Source organism: Lepidochelys kempii, chromosome 21, assembly GCF_965140285.1.
Source record: "Lepidochelys kempii isolate rLepKem1 chromosome 21, rLepKem1.hap1, whole genome shotgun sequence".
NCBI lineage: Eukaryota > Metazoa > Chordata > Testudines > Cheloniidae > Lepidochelys > Lepidochelys kempii.
The window spans coordinates 14,860,257-14,879,161 of record NC_136400.1 but is presented as its reverse complement, the minus strand read 5'-3'; the positions used below and the strand labels follow the sequence as shown (position 1 = coordinate 14,879,161).

The window sequence follows — 18,905 nt, the reverse complement described above, 5'->3', positions numbered from 1 at the left end:
CACCTGAGTTCACATCAGCCGTTGAATAGGCATCAAGTTTTAGTCTCTGACAGTTTGATCTGGGTCAGGACCTGTGTCCCCAGGAGCATGCCCCAGGTTGCTTCTCTCCTGGCATAAACTCTCCGGCAGGCCCCCTGAGATGAACACCGCCAGAGGCGTGGCAATTTGGGGGTGTGGAAGGCACTCTGCAAAAGCCCTGGGGCACCCCATGGGAGTGGAAGTCTCTGGGAGGAACCTGCACAGTCCCTTGCCTACGGGAATTCGCAAGGGAGATGGTGAGAGATCACTTGAGTGCCCAAGCACTATATTGGTGAATCCCTTCCTTTCTGGCTCTCCTACTATGTGGCATCCATTTCCCTAGTACCTTGCTGCAAATTCCCGAGGTTTGAACATATGAAGCAGAGGCCAGGTGAGCTCTGCAATGCTCACTCCCTCCCCCCACCCCCCCAGGTGACCGGCCACACACTGTGAACAGTAAATCGTCAAAGTGAGCAATTAGCAAGGACCCTGGGACTCAAATTATTTCACATCAACTCTCCAGGCCGTTCCAAAGAGCAAAGTCACTCCTGTGAATCAACGTTTACTCACAAAGGAATCAAGGGTGCTATTTATTTGCAATGTAATGTAACCAGCTCCAGTCCGCACTTGATGTAACTAGTTGGAGGGTTCAAATGCACACCATGCTCCAACTCCTAGTGTATATCCAGGTCCTTAGCACAGTTTGCTGGTCAATTCGGGGCTAGAATGCCACAGGTTTAGAAAGCAAAAGCCCTTTTCCATCAGTGAAATTGGCCTCACGCTCATAGCAAATGGCACCAACAAAAACCCGCTTGGAGCCCTCTCATTGTTCAAACCTGCCCACAACCCAACCTGTGCTAGCAACGCATTGCTGTTTGTTGGGGCGCTTCTAAGCAGCTCTAATTAATTACCCCAATTACAAGATGCCGTGAGGTAATTAGCGTGATTCAGGGCGGGTTTGCCACGGCCGTTCAAGGGTGCCGCAGTTCCTCCCATGCTGCCATGGTGGCATGATGTAAGCAGAAAGGAGCCAGGGCTAGCTGGAGCCCTCTCCTGGTAGCTCTACTGTTGGCTCAGACGCTGGAGACTTCAGAGCGCCCCGGGGCAAGTCAGAGCCCAGCAGACGGCTGGGATTATTACGGGCCTGTCGTCTCAGGGAGCTGTGACGCATACACAGCCAGCGTGTGGTGGAGAAATTGGTACTGTTCACTGGTCTGAATCATTCCACCTCTGGAAGAAGAAAAGATGGTCAGTTGTAAGGTTTAATTAAACTGCAGCCGCCTGATCGAATAATTCCTTGGAGAACTCTCAGCTGCGTGGGCATTCCAGCCCTGCCTGCTGTTCCCAAACAGTGAAACACGACCTTGCTGACCTGGAATTCTCTAAGCAGCATTGGGGATTTGGAAGCCTTAGCAGGCGGTTCTCGGCCTGGATTAAAGGACAGATTCTGCTGATTTTCCATTGGTACAAATGTGGAGTAACTCCACTGAAGTCAGGATCCCCCTGCTGTAACCGGGCTCAGTATCTGGCCCTAGATTCTTACTGGTACAAGTAAATACTGCTTTTCAGCATCTAAGTGCAGACAGCAGTGTTCAGACATGGGATCTGAATGCTCTGTTTGGCGGCCACATGAAAAATAAACTCACAGCCTTAAACCCTTGATACCTAGAACTGGACCATAATGATCGGACCTTCCATGCGGGGTGGTGGAGTGCAGAAAGTCAGAATTCAAGTGAAATTCTTTCAGGTTGCGGGGAGCTAGAGCAGACTGCATCTCGGCTATCCCTGGATGCAATGTGTCCTGGGAAAGCCAGCAGGGGACGTGGGGCCCTCCCAATGGACAAGCCCTGAGAGGATGGTGAAAGGGTTGCACTAGACCCTCCTGAAAGGGGATCTTCTTCGGTTTTGTGTAAATAAGTGAGCATCTCTTTGTGGAGCTCTAAAGCAGTCACTCGACTACAACCTCACACCTTGAAGTCCCTAAGGTCCATTGTCCCTGACTGTGGTAGCCCAAATAGCTTCTTGTCTGGCCTAGTGGCAAGGGCTGCCCTGAGCTCTGTCTCACAGAGGCCATCCCATGTATAGAACGCCCAGGTGGGTGGGGTGAAATGCCAAGGATCTGCTGACACGTCCGGGGCTGTGCTTTGGAGACAATTCCCGGTGCTTTGAGGATGATTATATGGCTAGAGGCAGGTCAGATCCATTAGTGGAACATCCTGCTTAATGCAGGATAGGCAGTTTGGGTGAGTTTTTGCTCTGTGATCACAGTTAGAGTCAGGTTTTCTATATGCCCCGGCGGGTTGTTCTGCAAACCTGGCCACGTATTTTGATGCTGGGTTATTTTAAAAGCCTGGCCAGTAATGTGGTCCCAATGACATTGGGTCTAGCTACCTCAGTAGGAAAGTCAATGGAAAGTGGTTTTCATTTGAGGAGACCAGGCTTGCCACTGGCAGGACCCGGCGAGACACCGACCGGAATGAATTGCTCTGTTTTCAAACCCGTCGCTTCCTTCCTGGCCAGTAGGGCAGCTGATCCAAAGGCAGCTTTGCTGTGCAGGAGGGAGAGCATCATTTCCTTGGAGTTCTCTTCCTGTTCTCCTGCAGTGTTTGTATAAAACCATCCCATCCCACTTCCCCGCTCCGAATCCTTCTCTGCTTCTCTCACAGACCCCCTTAATGCGAGGGCAATCCCCCCACCTGCACTTGCTTCTCTACATCTAGAGCTAGCTCCCAAGTGCTTTGGGACCACCAAGCGCTTCGTCCCAGCTGTGCCCCACTGCTCATGCCTAGGTGGCCCAGGCCCCTTGCTGTCACTCTGTACGTACCTGTCTATCCGGAGCTGGCACACTATCCCCAGGATATCCACCTCTCCTTTGGCCTTCAGCTGTTGGCATCCAATCCTGGTAGCAATAAAGCAGCCCGTCCGACCAATCCCTGCACTGAATGGGACACAGAAGGCAGATCAAACTGAAGCTGGGTGGGTGATACGGGACACTGGAAAGCTCAATGGACGGCGCACAAACCCTTTTGTCTCCAGCTCCCTCCTGACCCGGGTCGGTCATGTCTGTGGATTGATCAGCTGCCTGAGGCTAGTTCCTTATGGTCCTTGCTTTTGTCCACATCACAGCTGGTCCCTTGTCTCCAGGATCAGCTACCTGTCTCGCTTGGGTCTAGGGCCCCCCATCACTGCAGTATTTGAGCCCCTCACAATCTCAGACTCCTGGGAGGCAGGGCAGTGCTTTTACCCTCAAGGTACTGGTGGGGAACCGAGACACAGGGAGGCTCTGGCCCAGATTTCCATTGATGTCAACGGAAGTTAGGCGCTGAGCTAAAGTGACTGACCCAAGGTCACACTGGGAGTCTGTAGCAGAGCCAGGACTCAAACCTGGGTCTCCCAATTCCCAGGCCATCCTCCCACCCAGAGAGGCCAGCTGATGAATTGGCCATGGAGCTTGAAGGGCCAAAAGCTGACTAGGCTGTGGCGACTTCCCTGAAGGCTCCGGAAGAAGGGGGTGGAAGCCTGTCCAGCCTAGGCTGTCTCTCTTCTGGGGATGACGAGAACCTCATTCTCCAGGGCTGGCAGCATGACACCTTCCACCGGCCCAGGATTCGTTCGGCAGTAATGTGGTGAGTTAGTGAGTGGGCGTGGAAGCTCTGTGGGGAGATCACCCGCCTAGGGAGGGATCCATGGGGAAACCAGCAGGATAGCTCATGGCCCTCAGCCCATTGCATGTGTCTCGGTTCCCAGAGTCCTGCCGTGAAGCCAACCCGCTGCACCCAGAACCGAAGGGAGCAGAAGAGACTCCCAACCAACGTTCACACCCGCGGGTGCATCAAGGAGAGCAATGGGAAAGAGGGCAGGTTCCTGCCACATGCTCCTCCCCTACAAGTGGCTCGGCCGGGTGGCCAAAGCTCCCCTCGCCACCTCTGCCAGCCCACCCCACTGTTCATTCAGGCGGAAGCAGACTCCACACCCCTCCTCCCAAGCTGGGGTTCAGGGAAGGCTCTCACCTGCAGTGAACGACCACGGGCCCCATGCTGGCTGCAGCCTGCAGGATCTGCTCCACCTCTGACACTAGGTGCAGCAGGGGCTTGGCCGACTCGGGGGCCTGCTGGTCGGGCCAGGAGGGGAAGAAGACGTGCTTCACTGGGCGACATTCACCTTCGAGCTTCCCAGCCACCGGAGTTAAAGAGAAACAAGAACATAGGAACATGGCCTGGCCAGGCTGGGTCAGACCCCAGGCCCATCCGGGCCAGTGTCCGGGCTCCAACAGTAGCCAGCAACTGCTGCTTCAGAGGAAGGGGCAAGAACCCCAGAGCAGGCAGATGTGGGATAAGGTCTCCTCCTGATCTCTAATAGCTAGAGCCTGGATGAAGCCCCGGGCACCAGGGTTTCTCTCGGTTCCAATACTCTTTGTCTGCATTAACTCACACACTAGTTAGTCTTGCTAGCCATGTAAATGTCCAATCCCTCTTTGACTCTAAGTTCTTGATCTGAATGGCATGCGGATGGATACAGTGTGAGCACTGCCCTTCCAGACCCGGGGGACTCCTGTTCCCAAAGACAGGGACCCAGACACTGGAGCTAAGGACAGCACTAAGGACAGCAAGGTCTGACTGCGGCAGAGCCAGTGGGGTCAGGGCTAATGGGGACATCGCCAACAATGCACACAGGCAGGTCTTTCCTGAGGCTTCACCCGGCGGGATCCTCAGCCCCTGCCCCCCTCCCTCTGCCCTGACAGGCTGTGCACTTGCCAAAGGAAATTCAACCCCAAAGTGCTATGGCCCAAACTCTCCTCTCCATTACACCAGGGTAAATCTGGACTCACTCCACTGATTTCAGATTTACACCAATTCCATTCGATTCACTGGCAAAACCCCGGATTGCACCAGCGTCACTGAGAGCAGGGAGTGGGTAGGGGCTGGGGATCCGGAGCTCTCCCCTTAACTCTGGCCACTTGTGGGGAGAGGGCTGGTGCTGGGCTGGGAATTAAGGCCAAAGAGGAGCTCTGCCGGTGAACTCCTTCTCCAGACAGGGAGAGGAGAGACCCCCTCAAAACCCCTCCCCCTCCCTTCTGGGACAGATTCTTTTACCCACTTATACATTACATATGTCACTGCTGCTCAATCCCCAGATCCCCACCGCCACACTCCCCATTCCCCCCTCCGTCTTGGGCTCGGGGGGCTCCGACCCACCTGGAGGGTGAGATCCCGGACTGTGTACTCTGCACACTCGCTCACCCCCTGAAGACGGATGGTGAACGGGCCGTAGATGGCTTCCTTTTCAGGCCAGTAATGGACGCATTTCTGGAAGTGGAAGGCAGGGATTCACGGCGAGGGAGAGGCCAAGGGCACCCGCTAAGGGGCTGATCGCGGCTGGCACCATGGCTCACGGGGGCAGCAGGGGGCAGTGCTGAGCATGGGGACACATGATGAACAGGGTCATATCGCCGTCCCTGCCCCCATCTTCCAGCCTCCTGCATGTCCCTTCCTGCCCTCGTCGGTACCAGGCCCAGCAGCAGCCTCTGTGCAGGGCCCCCCCTGCCTGGCAGTGCTCCCCCCAGGCGGCCACGACTGTGCCATCCCACCTCCTGCCCAACGAGGCAATGGCTGGGAGAGAAGCCGCAGGGCAGGGAGGCAGAGGACACCTGGAAATCAGCAGCAGCGGCTGGAGTGGGGCAGGGGCAGAAGTTGGCGAGACGGCTGGATGGTGTCTAGGCTGGTTCAGCCGGAACAGGGCCAAGGCCCTGGAATCAGCAGAACCAGCCAGGACCCGGGGCCGGCTAGGGCGAACAGGCCACTGTCCCCTAGTCGGCATTCATGGTGCCAGCTGCCTCGGACCGTGGCTGTGCCGGCTGGCTAAGCGTCTTCCCAGAGCCAGGCCCGGGGAATGCTAGCGGCTCAGCTTGCTGCCAGCCCTGCTCCCTCTCCCGCCAGCTGCCCTAAGCCTCCTTATCCCACTAGCTCACCAGCAAGCCGGCTTCCCAGAGAGCCCTTTGCGGAGAGCCTGCGTGACCGGGGATGCAGGGTAGGGTCGGTAAGTGCAGCTCAAAGTGTACGGTCACAGGGCTCGAGTCCCCTCTCACGCACCCCAGTGTGAGTCAGGAGTGACTCACTGGGGCCAAAGGTGTCATTCCAGTGTACAGCTGGTGTACGTGAGAGGACAGTCAGGCCCCATGTGTGAAAAGCTCCAATTTCACAGCCGTTTTGATTCGTCCTCATTCTGTGTACGGTCTCCCGCGTCAGGCATTAGCTGTAGCCCGCACTGCCACCAGCTCTGGGCTGTGACTAAGTGCCACCTGTCTCCCATACCGTACAGCCAGCAGGGGCGAAGCCAGCCCGGACCGTACCTCTTTGCCTTCCTTGAGCTTGGTGATCATGACGATAAGCGGCGCGCCCTCCTGCCACACCATCTGCCAGAAATCCACCACCGTGTTCAGCATGGGCCCCTGCGTGGCGATGTACTCTCGTGCATGCCCTGCATAGCCCTAGGAGGGACAGAAAGGGGAGAGAGGGCTAGGTACGAGCTGCATTGCAGGGACAACAGCCAGGAATCTCTGTGTCTCTCGGCCAATAAACAGAACAGCGCCCTGGTTGTGGTGGGGGTTGTGGTGGATATGGAAGATTGGTAGTAGTTTTGCTAATCATGATAACTTAAGCTCTGTAGAAACACCGTCCTAACCAGCCTCTGCACTGGAGCAGAGAGCTGGCAAAATCGTAAGTCCATCGAATACAACCCGAACAGCTTGCAATGCAGGTGTCTGCGTGGAGTCTGCAAAGTCCAATGAACGGAGAGAATTAGCAACGAGGAGGCCCTCGAATGGGCACAGCTACCTACAACAGTGTAAGTAGTAAGGCAAAGAGAGGGACCTATTTGGAATGTCTTTTAAGAATGCCCAATATTAGGCTTGGGCACCCAGAGCAAGAGATGGAGGGGCCCACCTAAGGCACACTCTGTAGCATGACAATGACTGAAGCTGCATTATTACATATAGAAGACCTGGATAAAGGAGCCCAGGCTAGGGATGACTGGCGCTGTTTGACCTCTGCCTTATGCACCTGATAGAGTGGGAAGAATGATCATGATGATGATAGAAGCAAATGGCTTGTGCCTGTCTCCTCCCTTTATTTTAGGATGAACTCCTGAAGAGCTGATTGTGTTTTGGCGCTCTCCCTGTAGGACCCCCCATCCCTTCCCTTAGCCTTGTTTTGTTTTAGAGACATTTCCAGACTTTTATAATCCTGCACTGAGACTTCCCTGATCTAGCTGTCAGGGTGAATCGGTCTAATAGCTCTGCACCTCTACACTAGAACCTGGCCCCCATCACAGGGCATTTAATAGTTCATAAGTTAGCAATATTAATAGTGCAGTGGGGCTTCACACAGGAGTGAGCTCAGCAGCCCAACACACTGGGCTGGCAGAGGTCACATGGGACAGAGGCCTGAGGGGCACTTGGAAGATGCCCCACCAATAATAACCCCACATTCTTCTCAGCTTCAGATCCGATAGGAAATGAGAGTCATGATCCTGACGTCTCAGGCGGGAAAAGTGAAGCATTGAGATTTGCCCAAGGTCACCCAGCAAGCCAAGGAAAAAAACCCAGATCTCCTGAGACCAAGGTCAGTGCTCTACCCACTGGACAGCACTGCCCCCTAAGCTAGACTGAACACTGGCTGAGGCAGGGGAGGAAGCTGCCTTTTCCTCACATCCCAGTGAGAAGAATGTGCTCCGTCAGGCGCTGGCTGGGGAAAGTCTTTCGTCCACTCAGCAAACTGTGAGCTATGTCATTGGACCCTGAGCTTTGGGAGCAGGGAGATGCTGGTAGTGAGCAGGGTAAGGGGCTCTCTTTGCTGTAGGCTAAGGGGCTGCAGAGGACACTTGGCATGGTGCAGCCGGCCCAGGAGAGATGTTGGCTCCAGCCCTGACACTACCGCTGGTTCCCGGTGTGACCCAGGCCTGCAGCGGGTTTGAGGATCTCCATTTCGGGGACCCCAGGTTCACTTTTCAGAGACACTGAGCACCCACAGCTCCTGGATGCCACTGTGTGCACTCAGCACCTCTGCCTGATGGGGATGCAGGCTGCAAAAGAGACTCTGCCCCAGATTTACTACCCCTAGGACCTATGTCCATCCACTGCCTCTCGCCCTCACAGCTGCCGGCTAGGGTGAGGGGTTCTCTGCTAGGATTTGCCCTTTCTGACCCGCTGACAGTGCTGAGTTGCAGGGCGCTGTTCTGTCAGAGAAGTGTAGAGAATTCATCCTTTAGGGGACAGAGGTTGGCAGCTCACAGGAGACAACCAGCGAAGGTCCTGGGGGTCTGGCCAAGGTGAGTTCTTGTCCCCACCAACTACTTGCTGCAGAAAGAGTTTTCACCATGAAATCTCATCTGGAAATAGGCTCATTTCCATGTGGGGGTTGATGTGTCATCAGATGTGTTGGAGAGATCTTTAAAAAAGATCGTGCCCTGCCAGATATTCAAATATGAGACAACTTAGCCAGTTCCCTGCTAGGTTACAGCTATTTTTATATAGTGGCGTAAGCTGAAATGACGTACAGTGGGTTTTGTGAAACCCCGAAATCAAATATGGAAACGTGTGTGTGTGTCCATTTGTGTGTGCAGAATCCAGATATGGAAATATGTGTAAGTGTGCAAGGAGAGGGTATGCACAAGGGCAGTGTGTGTGTGTGTGCACACGTGTGCACCCACATATGGGCTGGGCAGGGATCTCACACTCGGATGGCATGACTGCTATGTACCTGTGACGTGACGCATTTTCACACGGCAATGCAGCGTTACGCTGGGTCAAGCTCTGACATAAACGCAGCCAACTCTCTGTCTCGCAGACAGTTGGACTGCCCCATTGAACGCCTTTTGAGGCCTTACCAGCTGCGGCCTGTGTTCAGACAGCTGCATCAATGAGGCTTGCAACCTTACAAGAGACTCAGGCTTGGTGCCTGTGGCCTAACCACAAGGCTGGGAGTCAGGAGTCCTCTAAGCTAAGCTCGACTCTGGCACTGATGTGCTCTATGACCCTTGGGCAAGTCACCTAACTGCTCTGTGCCTCAATTTACCCATCTGGCCCACACGGGTGATGATGCTGAATTAGTATTTGTGAAGCTCTGGGAAGAGGAGACCTGCTAAGTGTTATTATTCCAATCCCTCTCTCACTCGGTAGCAAATCCATTCAGATTCACCCAAGGGATGAGTTCCCGAAGTGCTCTGTGTGGGGTTGGGGCTGCTGTGAACTGAGCACTCACCTCGTTGAGGTGCTAATTAAACCTTTACCCTCCTCTCTTTTCGCCCCCCAAGTTAACTGATCCTGGTGTGTTTCAGTGGGGATCACAAACTGACCCTTATTCTCCCACCCCCCACCCCACCCCATAAGTCTCTGTTTGTTGCTTTCAAATGTTGGCTCCTATGGGAAACGTTTCACAACCCTGTCAACGCGGATGTGTGGGGGGTGTAATACCTCCTCTGACCACCAGAGGGCACAGCCACCAAATCAGTATGAAATCGCACTGCACAGAGGGCGTTCCTGCATTAGGGTTTCCTCCTGTAAAGTTCTGGCGCGTTTTCCCCCGTTTATGTTCCCCGGGTTACAGTAATGTGCTGTGTGTCTGCCGGGTAGGAAACTCCGTCTGCTGAACCTCCCTTTGGGAGCAGAGTTCTAGAGAGAGACACTGCTCCCAACCAGCAAACACACCTCCCTACTTCCCGGATCCTATCGCTGACACCAATTAGCATTGGTTTAGCTGGTAGTTCTGGGGACCTAATCCCAGATGGGTGGAGATCCATCAACTCATGTCACTCAGGCCAAGGAGCACATCAGTCACTGCCTAGCTGGGCTGGATCAAACAGGTGGAATAAAACAATTCCTACTTGACACCCACTTCTCTGAGTCCTCCCCCCACACCCAATGGAGATTCCCCACCTCATTCCTGGAGCAGGCCAGACCATGCCAGAGTCCACCCCAAGGGGTCACCACCTCAAAAGAGCTGGGATTCCCCCATTAATCATAATACACAGCTCTTCTCTTGCATTTATCATCAGCAAATCTCAAAGCACTTTACAAAGGAGGTCAGTACCATGATCTCCATTTTACAAATGGGGAAACTGAGGCACAGAGCCAGAGGAAGGTTAGCTTCACAAAGGTGCATTGCAATGCCTTAACTCCTAGGTGCCTGCCGCCCAGGGGAAGTCTCAGCCCCAAGTCAGGCGTCCAGGCCAGCCCTTTTCTGCCCAACTGCAAAGGGAGAGCCTCCCTCCACCCCACTGTAGGTAAAAGCCTGGTAGATGGGGCCGTCACCTGGGATGTGGGAGAGCTGGGGTGGGATGGAGCCCTGCTGGCAAGCTAGGCAGGGGAATGCTTCACTTGAGAGTCCTGTCACAGTGCTCTGAGCTGCTCGCAGCATCAGGACAGAGCCATGCCTATGTCACCTGGGCGAAGCATGGGCCTGCAAGGTTAGGCAGCAGCATCACCTGAATGTTGGACTTAGGTGCCTAAATCCCTTTGTGAACCTAACCCAAAGCGACCAGCCCCAGCAGCACCGCCTGGAATAGAATCCAGGGTCTCCTGAGTGCCAGTCCCGTGCTCTATCCATTACGTCACGCTACCTCTTTGGGGCACAGGCTGCTGTGAGCCAGAGTGGGGAAGCAGTGTCAGGCTAAGCCCGTGTGCCTTTGTAGACTCAGGGCAGCCGACTGCTCCATGTCATAGTGTCCCCATGGGACGGGGGCGGCGCCCCGTTCACTCCTCCCGGGATCCAACATCACCAGACCCTGTCATCTAAAAATCACGAGTCAGGTGCCCAACCCCATGAGACTGGCTTGCAGAGGAAAACAGCAAGCACATGGCAGGATCTTTGGCTCCCCTCCTGGGTTAGCAGCCTCTAGGGTCACCTTTTCTAGCTCTGCTCTGCAACCACGGAGGCTAGGAAGTGTTTTTAAATGAACACTGAGATTGCCACACAATCCCAGGCTCCCAGGAGCTAGGGCTTTCTGATGCCTCGAACGTCGTGAGAGTTGGCAGCCCTGCAGGCAGACTCTGGCTGGCTGCCTGTACCCGCCTGGAGGCCATGCAGCTGCCTCACGGTCCGATGCGAGGGGCGTGCATGATCCCGCGGGCCATGTGGCACTGGCCAGGGGGCTGGTCTCTTCACCCGGGTGATCTGCAGCAAAGGGCCCTGTGCATTGGCTTGCAGCAGGGACTGGGGGTGAGCCAGCCGGGGCAGGACGCTGGAAGGAACAGGAGTGAAATGGCTGCAGCTCTAGCCCCAGGTCTGCTGCTGTGTGACAGTGGATGCAAAGCACCCATCAGAGGTTTCATGCCGGCAGCCAACACCCCCTGGCACTCAGGTCCAAACTGACTCAGGGGACACCACGTCCTGCCCACCCAAATGCTCCACCAGGTCTCCTAGCCCAGCCCTGCAGATCAGATCAGCTGGGTTCCCAGGGCTGGAGTTGTGGGCTCATGGAGCACTCCGGCTCCTGTGGCTCTGTGGGTCTCAGGATGGGCAGATCACTCACCTGGATGTAGTTGGCATTGATGTAGTCCTGCTCCTCCTGGCTGCCAGCTCTCCTGAGGCAGACGCGGCTGTGGGGATCTAGGAGACAGAGCCGGGATTAGCCCCAGAGCAGTGGAGCCCGCAGGGCAGTACTGACCTCGGCCTGGCCTCCCATCCCTTGCAAACATGCTCAGTCCCAAGCCCTCACACCAAGGGGCAAAATCCATCGAGGAACCCGCAGGTATGCTCAGAGCTCAGTGACCATGGGCTGAACATCGCTCGTCAGGTGTCTAGGAGAAACAGGGGGCAGCTGGGCTGAAACCCAGGGGATGCTCTTTAGGGTGCACCCCTCACTGTCTTAGGATGCGCACTCCCAAGCAGAACCTTCTCCGGACGCCCCTGGGCACTAGCTTACCCACACACACACAGCGGGAGGGAGCAGCACGTACTGGGGAGGATGGTTTTGTATCTGTCCTTGGCGGCCCGTCCAGGGATGTCCAGCTCCTCTGGGTTGACAAAGTTGGGGGGGATTTTCTGCGAAGGGGAAGGAGATGGCGGCTGAAATCCCTTCGCTGCCGCTCTGGTTGGGCCAGGCTTGGAGAGACACCTGCTGCCCCCAGGAAACTGCCCGCAGGACTGGGTTCTGGTGGGACCCGTTTTCTGGCCCCTCCTGAGAAGGGCTTATTGGCAGAGTTCGTTCCTGACCAGGCTACGGAAGGGCCCTTCCTAGCCAATGCCCGGGGCACCTGAGCATAAGCCTTGGGCACCATACCTGCTCCCACTGCCCCAGGGATGGAGACCCCCGGCACAACCTGCATGGCATGGGCAGGTAATGAGAGCAGAGACAAACACCCCAGGGGGCAGAGAACGCTTCCCACCCATACTAATGATCCAGATTCACAGCTGAGGAGAGCACTGTGCCTGCTTCCCCCATATTGCCCTGCCTCCCTGGGGAAGGAGAACAGCTCTGCCAGCAGGGCCCACTCTGCTGAGGCTGCCAGGAAGCTGGTGATGGCCATGCCCCGGAGAATCCCACGCTCAGTCCCCTAGGTCATTCTGCAGAGGCGGGGATGCCCAGTCACTCCCGGCCCCGGGCAGGGTAGAACTAGTGCCCTCCCCTGTGTGGTACTGAACACCAGGCTGACAGAGTGCCCTCGGGAGGACTGGTGGGAGGGGAGCGGCCTGACCGTGGGCAGGGGGGCACCCTGATGAGACTGGGAGGGGCGGGCGAAGGATGGCGCCAGCGTCTCACCGAGAACTCCTCCTGGAGCTGTGCCAGGTTCCTGGCTCGCTGCTGCAGCTCCACGCTGGTCAGGACGTGGCTGGACGTCCTGAGGAACCGCAGCGTGATGTCCCGGGGGGTGCAGACGGAGCGGATCGGCTCCACACTCGCCAGCGAGCTCATGTCCAGCACCAGAGACACATTGGAGCCTCTCCTGCAAGGCAAAGCGGCTTGTCAAGATGAAGCTGTGGCCCCCCGCCCACCTGGCCCGCAGGCTGAGTCAATAGGCATGGGGGTGCCAGTCTGCGGTGGGCAGAGCTCTGCAGAGGACACTGTGCCAGGTGGAGCTATGGGGCTCTAATGGGAGGATGCCATGGGGGCAGAGCAGGGATCCCCAAGGATATGTGAGGGGAGGTGCTGCCCAGGCTCTGGGGCGGGGGGCGGGAGGAGCGGGAGGAGCGCCTTACTGCCATCTGGGACCCACGTGTGACTCTCCAAGGCCCTGGATTAGAGTCAGGCAATTCACCTGCAACCCAGCCTGGAGCAGGCCCCAGCCCTACTGGCCCCCAGCAGCTCCTGCTCCGGGCCCCGCAGCCCCCTACCAGCAGACTGGGCACCCGCACATAAGAGCCATGCTGCTGTTGCTTTGGGTATAAAACGGGCACAAACCACGGCCACACTTGGCCGTGGTGGGTGCAGATGGCAGCACCCCACCCTTCCTGCAGGCCGGCACCAGTGCCCCGCAGCCCTGCGGCTTGGGCGTTGGATCCCCAGGGATGCCACTTCTCTCCCCATGCTGAGCCCAGCTGGGACGCATTTGCTGGGGGTCCCTAGGCCTGACTGGGGGCTAAATCCAGGGCCTTTCTCCCTCTGGGGCCAGCTGGTGGCTCAGAGCAGCAAGAGGCTCTCTCCCTCCCCGAGGCTGCCTGCTGACGACCTGTGCGCTGTGCTCAGAGCCCCCTGCCCCGGATGTGGCCCGGGAGGCCCATCGGGGCCTGGCTGCTGCTCACCTCTCCTGCAGCCGTACATGTCTCCTAGCAGAGGGGCCGGGCGTGCCGACCTCGTCCATCGCTCCCCGGGCTGCCCGGCCTGGCAGACTGGCGCTATGAACTCCAGAGCATGCCGCGCAGTCCTGGACCATGCTGTGCCAGCAGCAGAGCCCTCACCCTGAGGCACGGAGGGTGCAAACGGATCCCAGAGGGCCAAGGCTCAGAGCGGATCAATGAGCCATGGGGGGAAAGGCGTCTGGAAAACACAAAGCACGGCACCCGCTCAGCTGCCAGCAGGGGCGCAGCAAGGCCCCCTGCTCCTCTCTGGGGCCGGCCAGTGCAGCCTGGATAGCCAGCGGGCAAGTGGCCCAGCGTCAGCCCAGTCCAGAGAGCAGAGCATCTCAGCCCACAGCGCTCCTGGCAATCAGGCCCAGGGGATGGAGCTGGACTCCCAGGAACAGGTCCCAAACTCAGCTGAAAACTCTGGCCTAAGTCCTTTGGCTGGTTCCTGCTAGAGCAGATCTGTAGCCCCCAGAGCATGGGGGGCACATGGTGCCGGCACAGCCCAGCTGCAGCCTCTGACCTGGCGGGCACGGTGCCGGCATGGCCCCGCTGCAGCCTCCGCCCCCGGGGTCACAGCTTCCGCAAGGTGCTGCAGCAGCCTTTCCGCCCCCATGCTCCCGATGCCGCTCGCAGTTGCCCCTCCAGGCGGAGCCACGCGTCGCTCCTGCCCCCGCCTACCGTCCCCAAACCCTGCTCCCGAGCTAGCCAGAGAGTGACACTCCTCACTGCCCTACGCCGTCAGCCCCCCAGTGCCCCACGGCCATATCCCCTCACAGACCCCTGCCCCTTCCTACGGCCAGGCCTTCCCTCCTCCCGCTGCAGTGGCTTACGGCTCGGGCTAGTCCCACACTCCCCCGTTCAGCTTCCGGCAATGATTTGTCTGCCCCTTTGTATTACTAGCCTAGTGACCGCCCCACCCCACGCCCCCACCGGGCCAGCTCCTCCGGTGGGGTAAGTTGCAGTCGCTCCAGCCAGGCCAACAGAGCTGAACGAGTGACCCCAGCCAGGGATCGGGGCTCTCTGTGAAGCTGCAGGTGGGACTATGCTAGCGGGGGCCGGGGCAGTGCCACTTCCCTGCCCCCTGCCATCAGGAGGGCGGGGAAGGAGAAGGATAGAGGGGTAGGAACGGACTGGGGTGGGGAGAAGAGGGGTAAAGGCAATGGGGAGGCATAAGGCTGTAAGCAAGCAGCGGGAGCGACCGTTCCCTGGCACTCTGCTTCCTGAGCAATGGGCAGGGCTGGTGCGGCTTCTCTGCCTTGGGCAGCACAGCCCTACGGGCCAGGCTGTCCAGCGCCATGGGGATCCGTCCTCCGGGCTGACACGGGAGCTCTGAGGAGAGAGGGCACCGGCTCAGAGAGATCCCCCGCCCCCTCCCCGCCACCGCCCCCTCACCAACCGTTGGAGGAAGCTGGCTTAACCATGCAGTTGAGCAAGACGGCGGGCCGCCGAGGCTGATTGGCTGGGGCAGCGGGGTGCAACTGGCATGGCCGCCGGCTGCGGAGGGTCCAGCCTTGGAGGGCCCGGGCTCACCCCGGCTGCCCAGCTTCTGGGAGGGCTGAGACTTGTGGGGGCTGGCACCAGAGGCCAAACACAGGGAGAGCGGGGACGTGCCAGCAGGCTGGAAAGGGCCAAGGAGATGGATCCTCCCCTGCTTCCTTGCCTTGGTGCCTGGGAAATTGCACTGGTTTAACTCAGGCCTTCTCTGCACCCAGGTTTTATGCTGGTATAGCCATGTCGGCTGTGTCGGGAGGGATTTGTTAGCTACACCGATCGCACCAGACACCATTACACTGGGATAAAGGCGCCTTATTCCCCTTCTTGTATGGGATAAGCAATCCCGGTGTAAACCCCTTTACACCAGGACAAACCCCTTTGTACCGGCACAGCTGACCCCACCCTTTCATTCGCCTGGGAGAGCGACAGCAGGATGTTTGTGTGTGTGGGCAAAGTCACAGACTGGCTTTTAAACCGAGACACTTCAGCTAATGCAACCCCCTGCGTGGGCTCCAATTTCAGTTTAAAAGCAGCTTGTTTGGGTTTAGATTAAACCTGCGTGCAGCTGACCTAAGCTCGACCGAAATCAGCCTAGTGGAAACCCGACATTTGAGCATCTGTGTAGTCTTTGACACAGGTTTCACAATTGGCTCTAAAGCCGCACCTATAATTAAGCAAAAACAACGAGGAGTCCTTGTGGCACCTCAGAGACTAACACGTTTATTTGGGCACAAGCTTTCGTGGGCTTTTTGCTGATACAGCCTAACACGGCTACCGCTCCGAAACCTATAATTAAAGTGTCAGTGGAGTAACTTCTACGGCCCCAAAAGAGACACTCCAGGCTTCCCCTAAGGGGAGCGAGAGGGGAAACTTGCATGAAACCAGAGTGACGTTCTCATGTGGACAAGCTTCCTTCTTTCCGCCATTTTGACGGAGCGGATGAAGCGGGCTCTGGCGCGGGCTCTGGCGCGGGCTCTCGGGCCCTGGCTAAGGGAAAGCTGCACCAGCTGAACTTAAATCAGGTTTTAGGCCGGTTTTGTTAGAGCAGTGCGCTAGGCTGTGTGGACAGGCTTATTCCACTTTAACTAGGCTTAGGTCAATGTAGGTTCTGCTGAGTGGGAAGCTGTTGAAGCCAAACTGCAAGCCGCTGCTTTTAGCCTGAAATCTGAGCGTCCACACAGGGGTTACACTAACCTGGTTGGAGAGAGTCCTAAGCTAGCCTGGTGCAGCTCTCCTGTGCAGACAAAAACGTGTCGCTCTGCTACTTCCCCAGTCTGCTGGGTTCGGGACTAGCCAGCCCAAGGCTGGGGGCTGCCTATCAACCTCATGTGATCCGAAATACTGAGGAGCCAGCAATGGGGAATCAGGAGGGAGAGAGATGGAGTATGGAACAGAGGTTAGGGGGCTAGGATCAGAGGTGGGGGGTCTATATTTCTCCTTCTCCATCCAATTCCCATGGGTCCTGCAGCCCCTTCTGGCTCTCACGGGGCGGGGTCCAGAGGCCCCACTTGGCTGGGCCTGGGTAAAGCCTCTTCATGGGCTCAGATCCTCCTTTGGAGCCAGTTTCAGAATAACTAGCAAGCTAGTCTAGATCTGACCCACCATCTCCAGGCCTCACTATGAGCCTCTCCCCCGGGCACTCCGCTCTTGGTATTAAAGACGAAGTCAAGGCCAGGTTGGCAGGACTAGACCTTGGCACCTCCCCATAGCAAGGGGGCCTAGAGGGCAGGACAGCCCAGAGGGATGGGGTTTGGAGCAGGCTGTGTCCCAAAGTGTGGGGATGAGGTTCTGCACATGGGCAGCTGGGGATCACGCACCAAGCCGAACCCAGATCCTAACAGTGCCCAGGCCTCATGGGGCGATGGCTGGTACCCATCTGTTGTGGAGGGGGCCAGGGTGGCTCACCATGCTGTGGTGGAATGTGGAACCCAGCCCTGCCAGGTTTATACCCAGCCCCATGCCAGAGGGTCCGTGCCTGGCTGAACGGCCCCAGGGAGACAGGAGGAGTTCCCCTGCGTGACATACCCCAGGTGCACCTGTTTTGGCTAAGGGAGGGAGGGGCTGAGTTCTGGCATCCCAGCCATTCCTGCCTTCCCCACTCCTCCCGCCAAGGCCTGTGTGAGGAACCCCACTGGCAGGCCGGGGTGGGTGCCCCCAGAGGAGTCCAGCCTTGGAGTGTGATCACTGGGTAAAGGGCACTAGCCTCCTAATGGCAACGCAGCCCCTCAGCCATCTCCAGATACACTGAGCTAGGAGCACCCGGCTGGTGCCATGCATGGCGAACCCGGGCGCCATGTCGGGACAGGCCCCACCATAGCCTCCGCCTGGCGCTGCAGTCCAGGTCCTAATCCTGTGCCCATCCCCATGGTATCTGTGCTGCCCTGCTCCACGGGAAGCCACCAAGGCACAGACCCGCCCCACACATCATCTCTGCACACAGCTGCAGCCCAGAGGTGCCCGGGACCTGCTGCCCACCCATCCCCAGCTCGGGGCCCTGGCTGCCCCATCTCCGCAGGCGAGTCCAGGATCACTCCGGGCGCTTACCTGGGGCCCCGAGCGGGCCGGCCCCGCGGCTCCTCAGCACTAGGGCTGCGAGTGGTGCACCAGTGGGTCGGGCGCCAGGGTTTGAAAGTGTTCAGGAAACTGCTTATCAAGGAGACTCTGTTGCCTCTGCAGCTTCCTCTCCCCGCTTCTCCCCCCACCCTGCCTGCCGCCCACGCACATACCGGCCACACGCTCCGCAGCTCCACTCCATCCGGCCTCTGCAAGGCAGGCACACCCCCACCCCTACCCGGCAAGCTCCCCACGGGGCTCAGGTGGGGCCAGGCCCTGCCCACCCCTCTGCCTGCCAGGGCAGGACATGCTGCCAGAGGCATACGGAGGCCACTCGCTGCAGCTGTGGCTGGCCTGGGCAACAGAACAAAGAGGCAGGGATCCCCAAGGGGGCATGAGGCAGAGGGCAGGGGGGCAAGGGCAATAAGCAGAAAGAGACTTTGGGTCTAGGGAAGTTTCCTGCTCCCCATGCTGTGGTGCTGCCCCCTCCCCGGTGGGTGGGAGGGGGGTTCACCTGGCCAATACCTGCTGCACGATGATCTGTCTGGCCCTACACAACCCTCCCACTGTGCTCCAGAGTCCCCGCAGGGCTGTTCCCAGCCAGTGCTCCCCGGCCTGGTCTGCAGGGGATCCCCCTTCCCCATCTGCCTCTGACTCCCGTTGAGTGCTGCCCATGGCCATCATTTCTGGGCAGAAAAGGGGGAACATGCCGTGCCCCCGCTCCAGGCACTGCTCTCCTGCCCCCAGGGAGAGTCTGCAGCCAGCGAGGGTCTTTGCATTCCCTGAGGAGGATTCCCGAGTGCTCAGTTCCATCAGCGCCCGGCCTGCCCAGGCCAAACACGGCAGCGAAATGTCTCCAAGCCCGGCGCCCAGGTATGGGGCAATGATCCCTCTAATTTTTGACAGGCCCTGTGCATGAAAAATTTCTTCTGTGCACATTTTTGTGCGTGCAGTGTTTCACCATGTGCGTGGGGTTTAGGATCTGTGTGCACAACACACAGCTTAGAGGGAACAGTGGTCTGGGGTGAGGCGATCACTCGAGCCCAGCCTCATCCCCTCCTT

General features: G+C 57.8%; 1 protein-coding gene across 1 annotated transcript; it reads right to left on the bottom strand.

Annotated features, from left to right (window-relative positions):
• Window positions 1–533: 533 nt before the first annotated feature.
• On the bottom strand, window positions 534–17,971 carry PTPN7 (protein tyrosine phosphatase non-receptor type 7). The gene is made up of 10 exons (XM_073320077.2): window positions 17,835–17,971; window positions 13,755–13,989; window positions 12,775–12,958; window positions 11,972–12,056; window positions 11,545–11,621; window positions 6,368–6,505; window positions 5,214–5,324; window positions 4,029–4,186; window positions 2,843–2,956; window positions 534–1,248 (listed from the first exon to the last, which is right to left on the bottom strand). The coding sequence occupies exons 2-10, from the start codon at window positions 13,883–13,885 to the stop codon at window positions 1,155–1,157; spliced, it is 1,092 nt and encodes a 363-aa protein (XP_073176178.1). The 5' UTR covers window positions 13,886–13,989; window positions 17,835–17,971; the 3' UTR covers window positions 534–1,154.
• Between the last annotated feature and the right edge of the window lie 934 nt (window positions 17,972–18,905).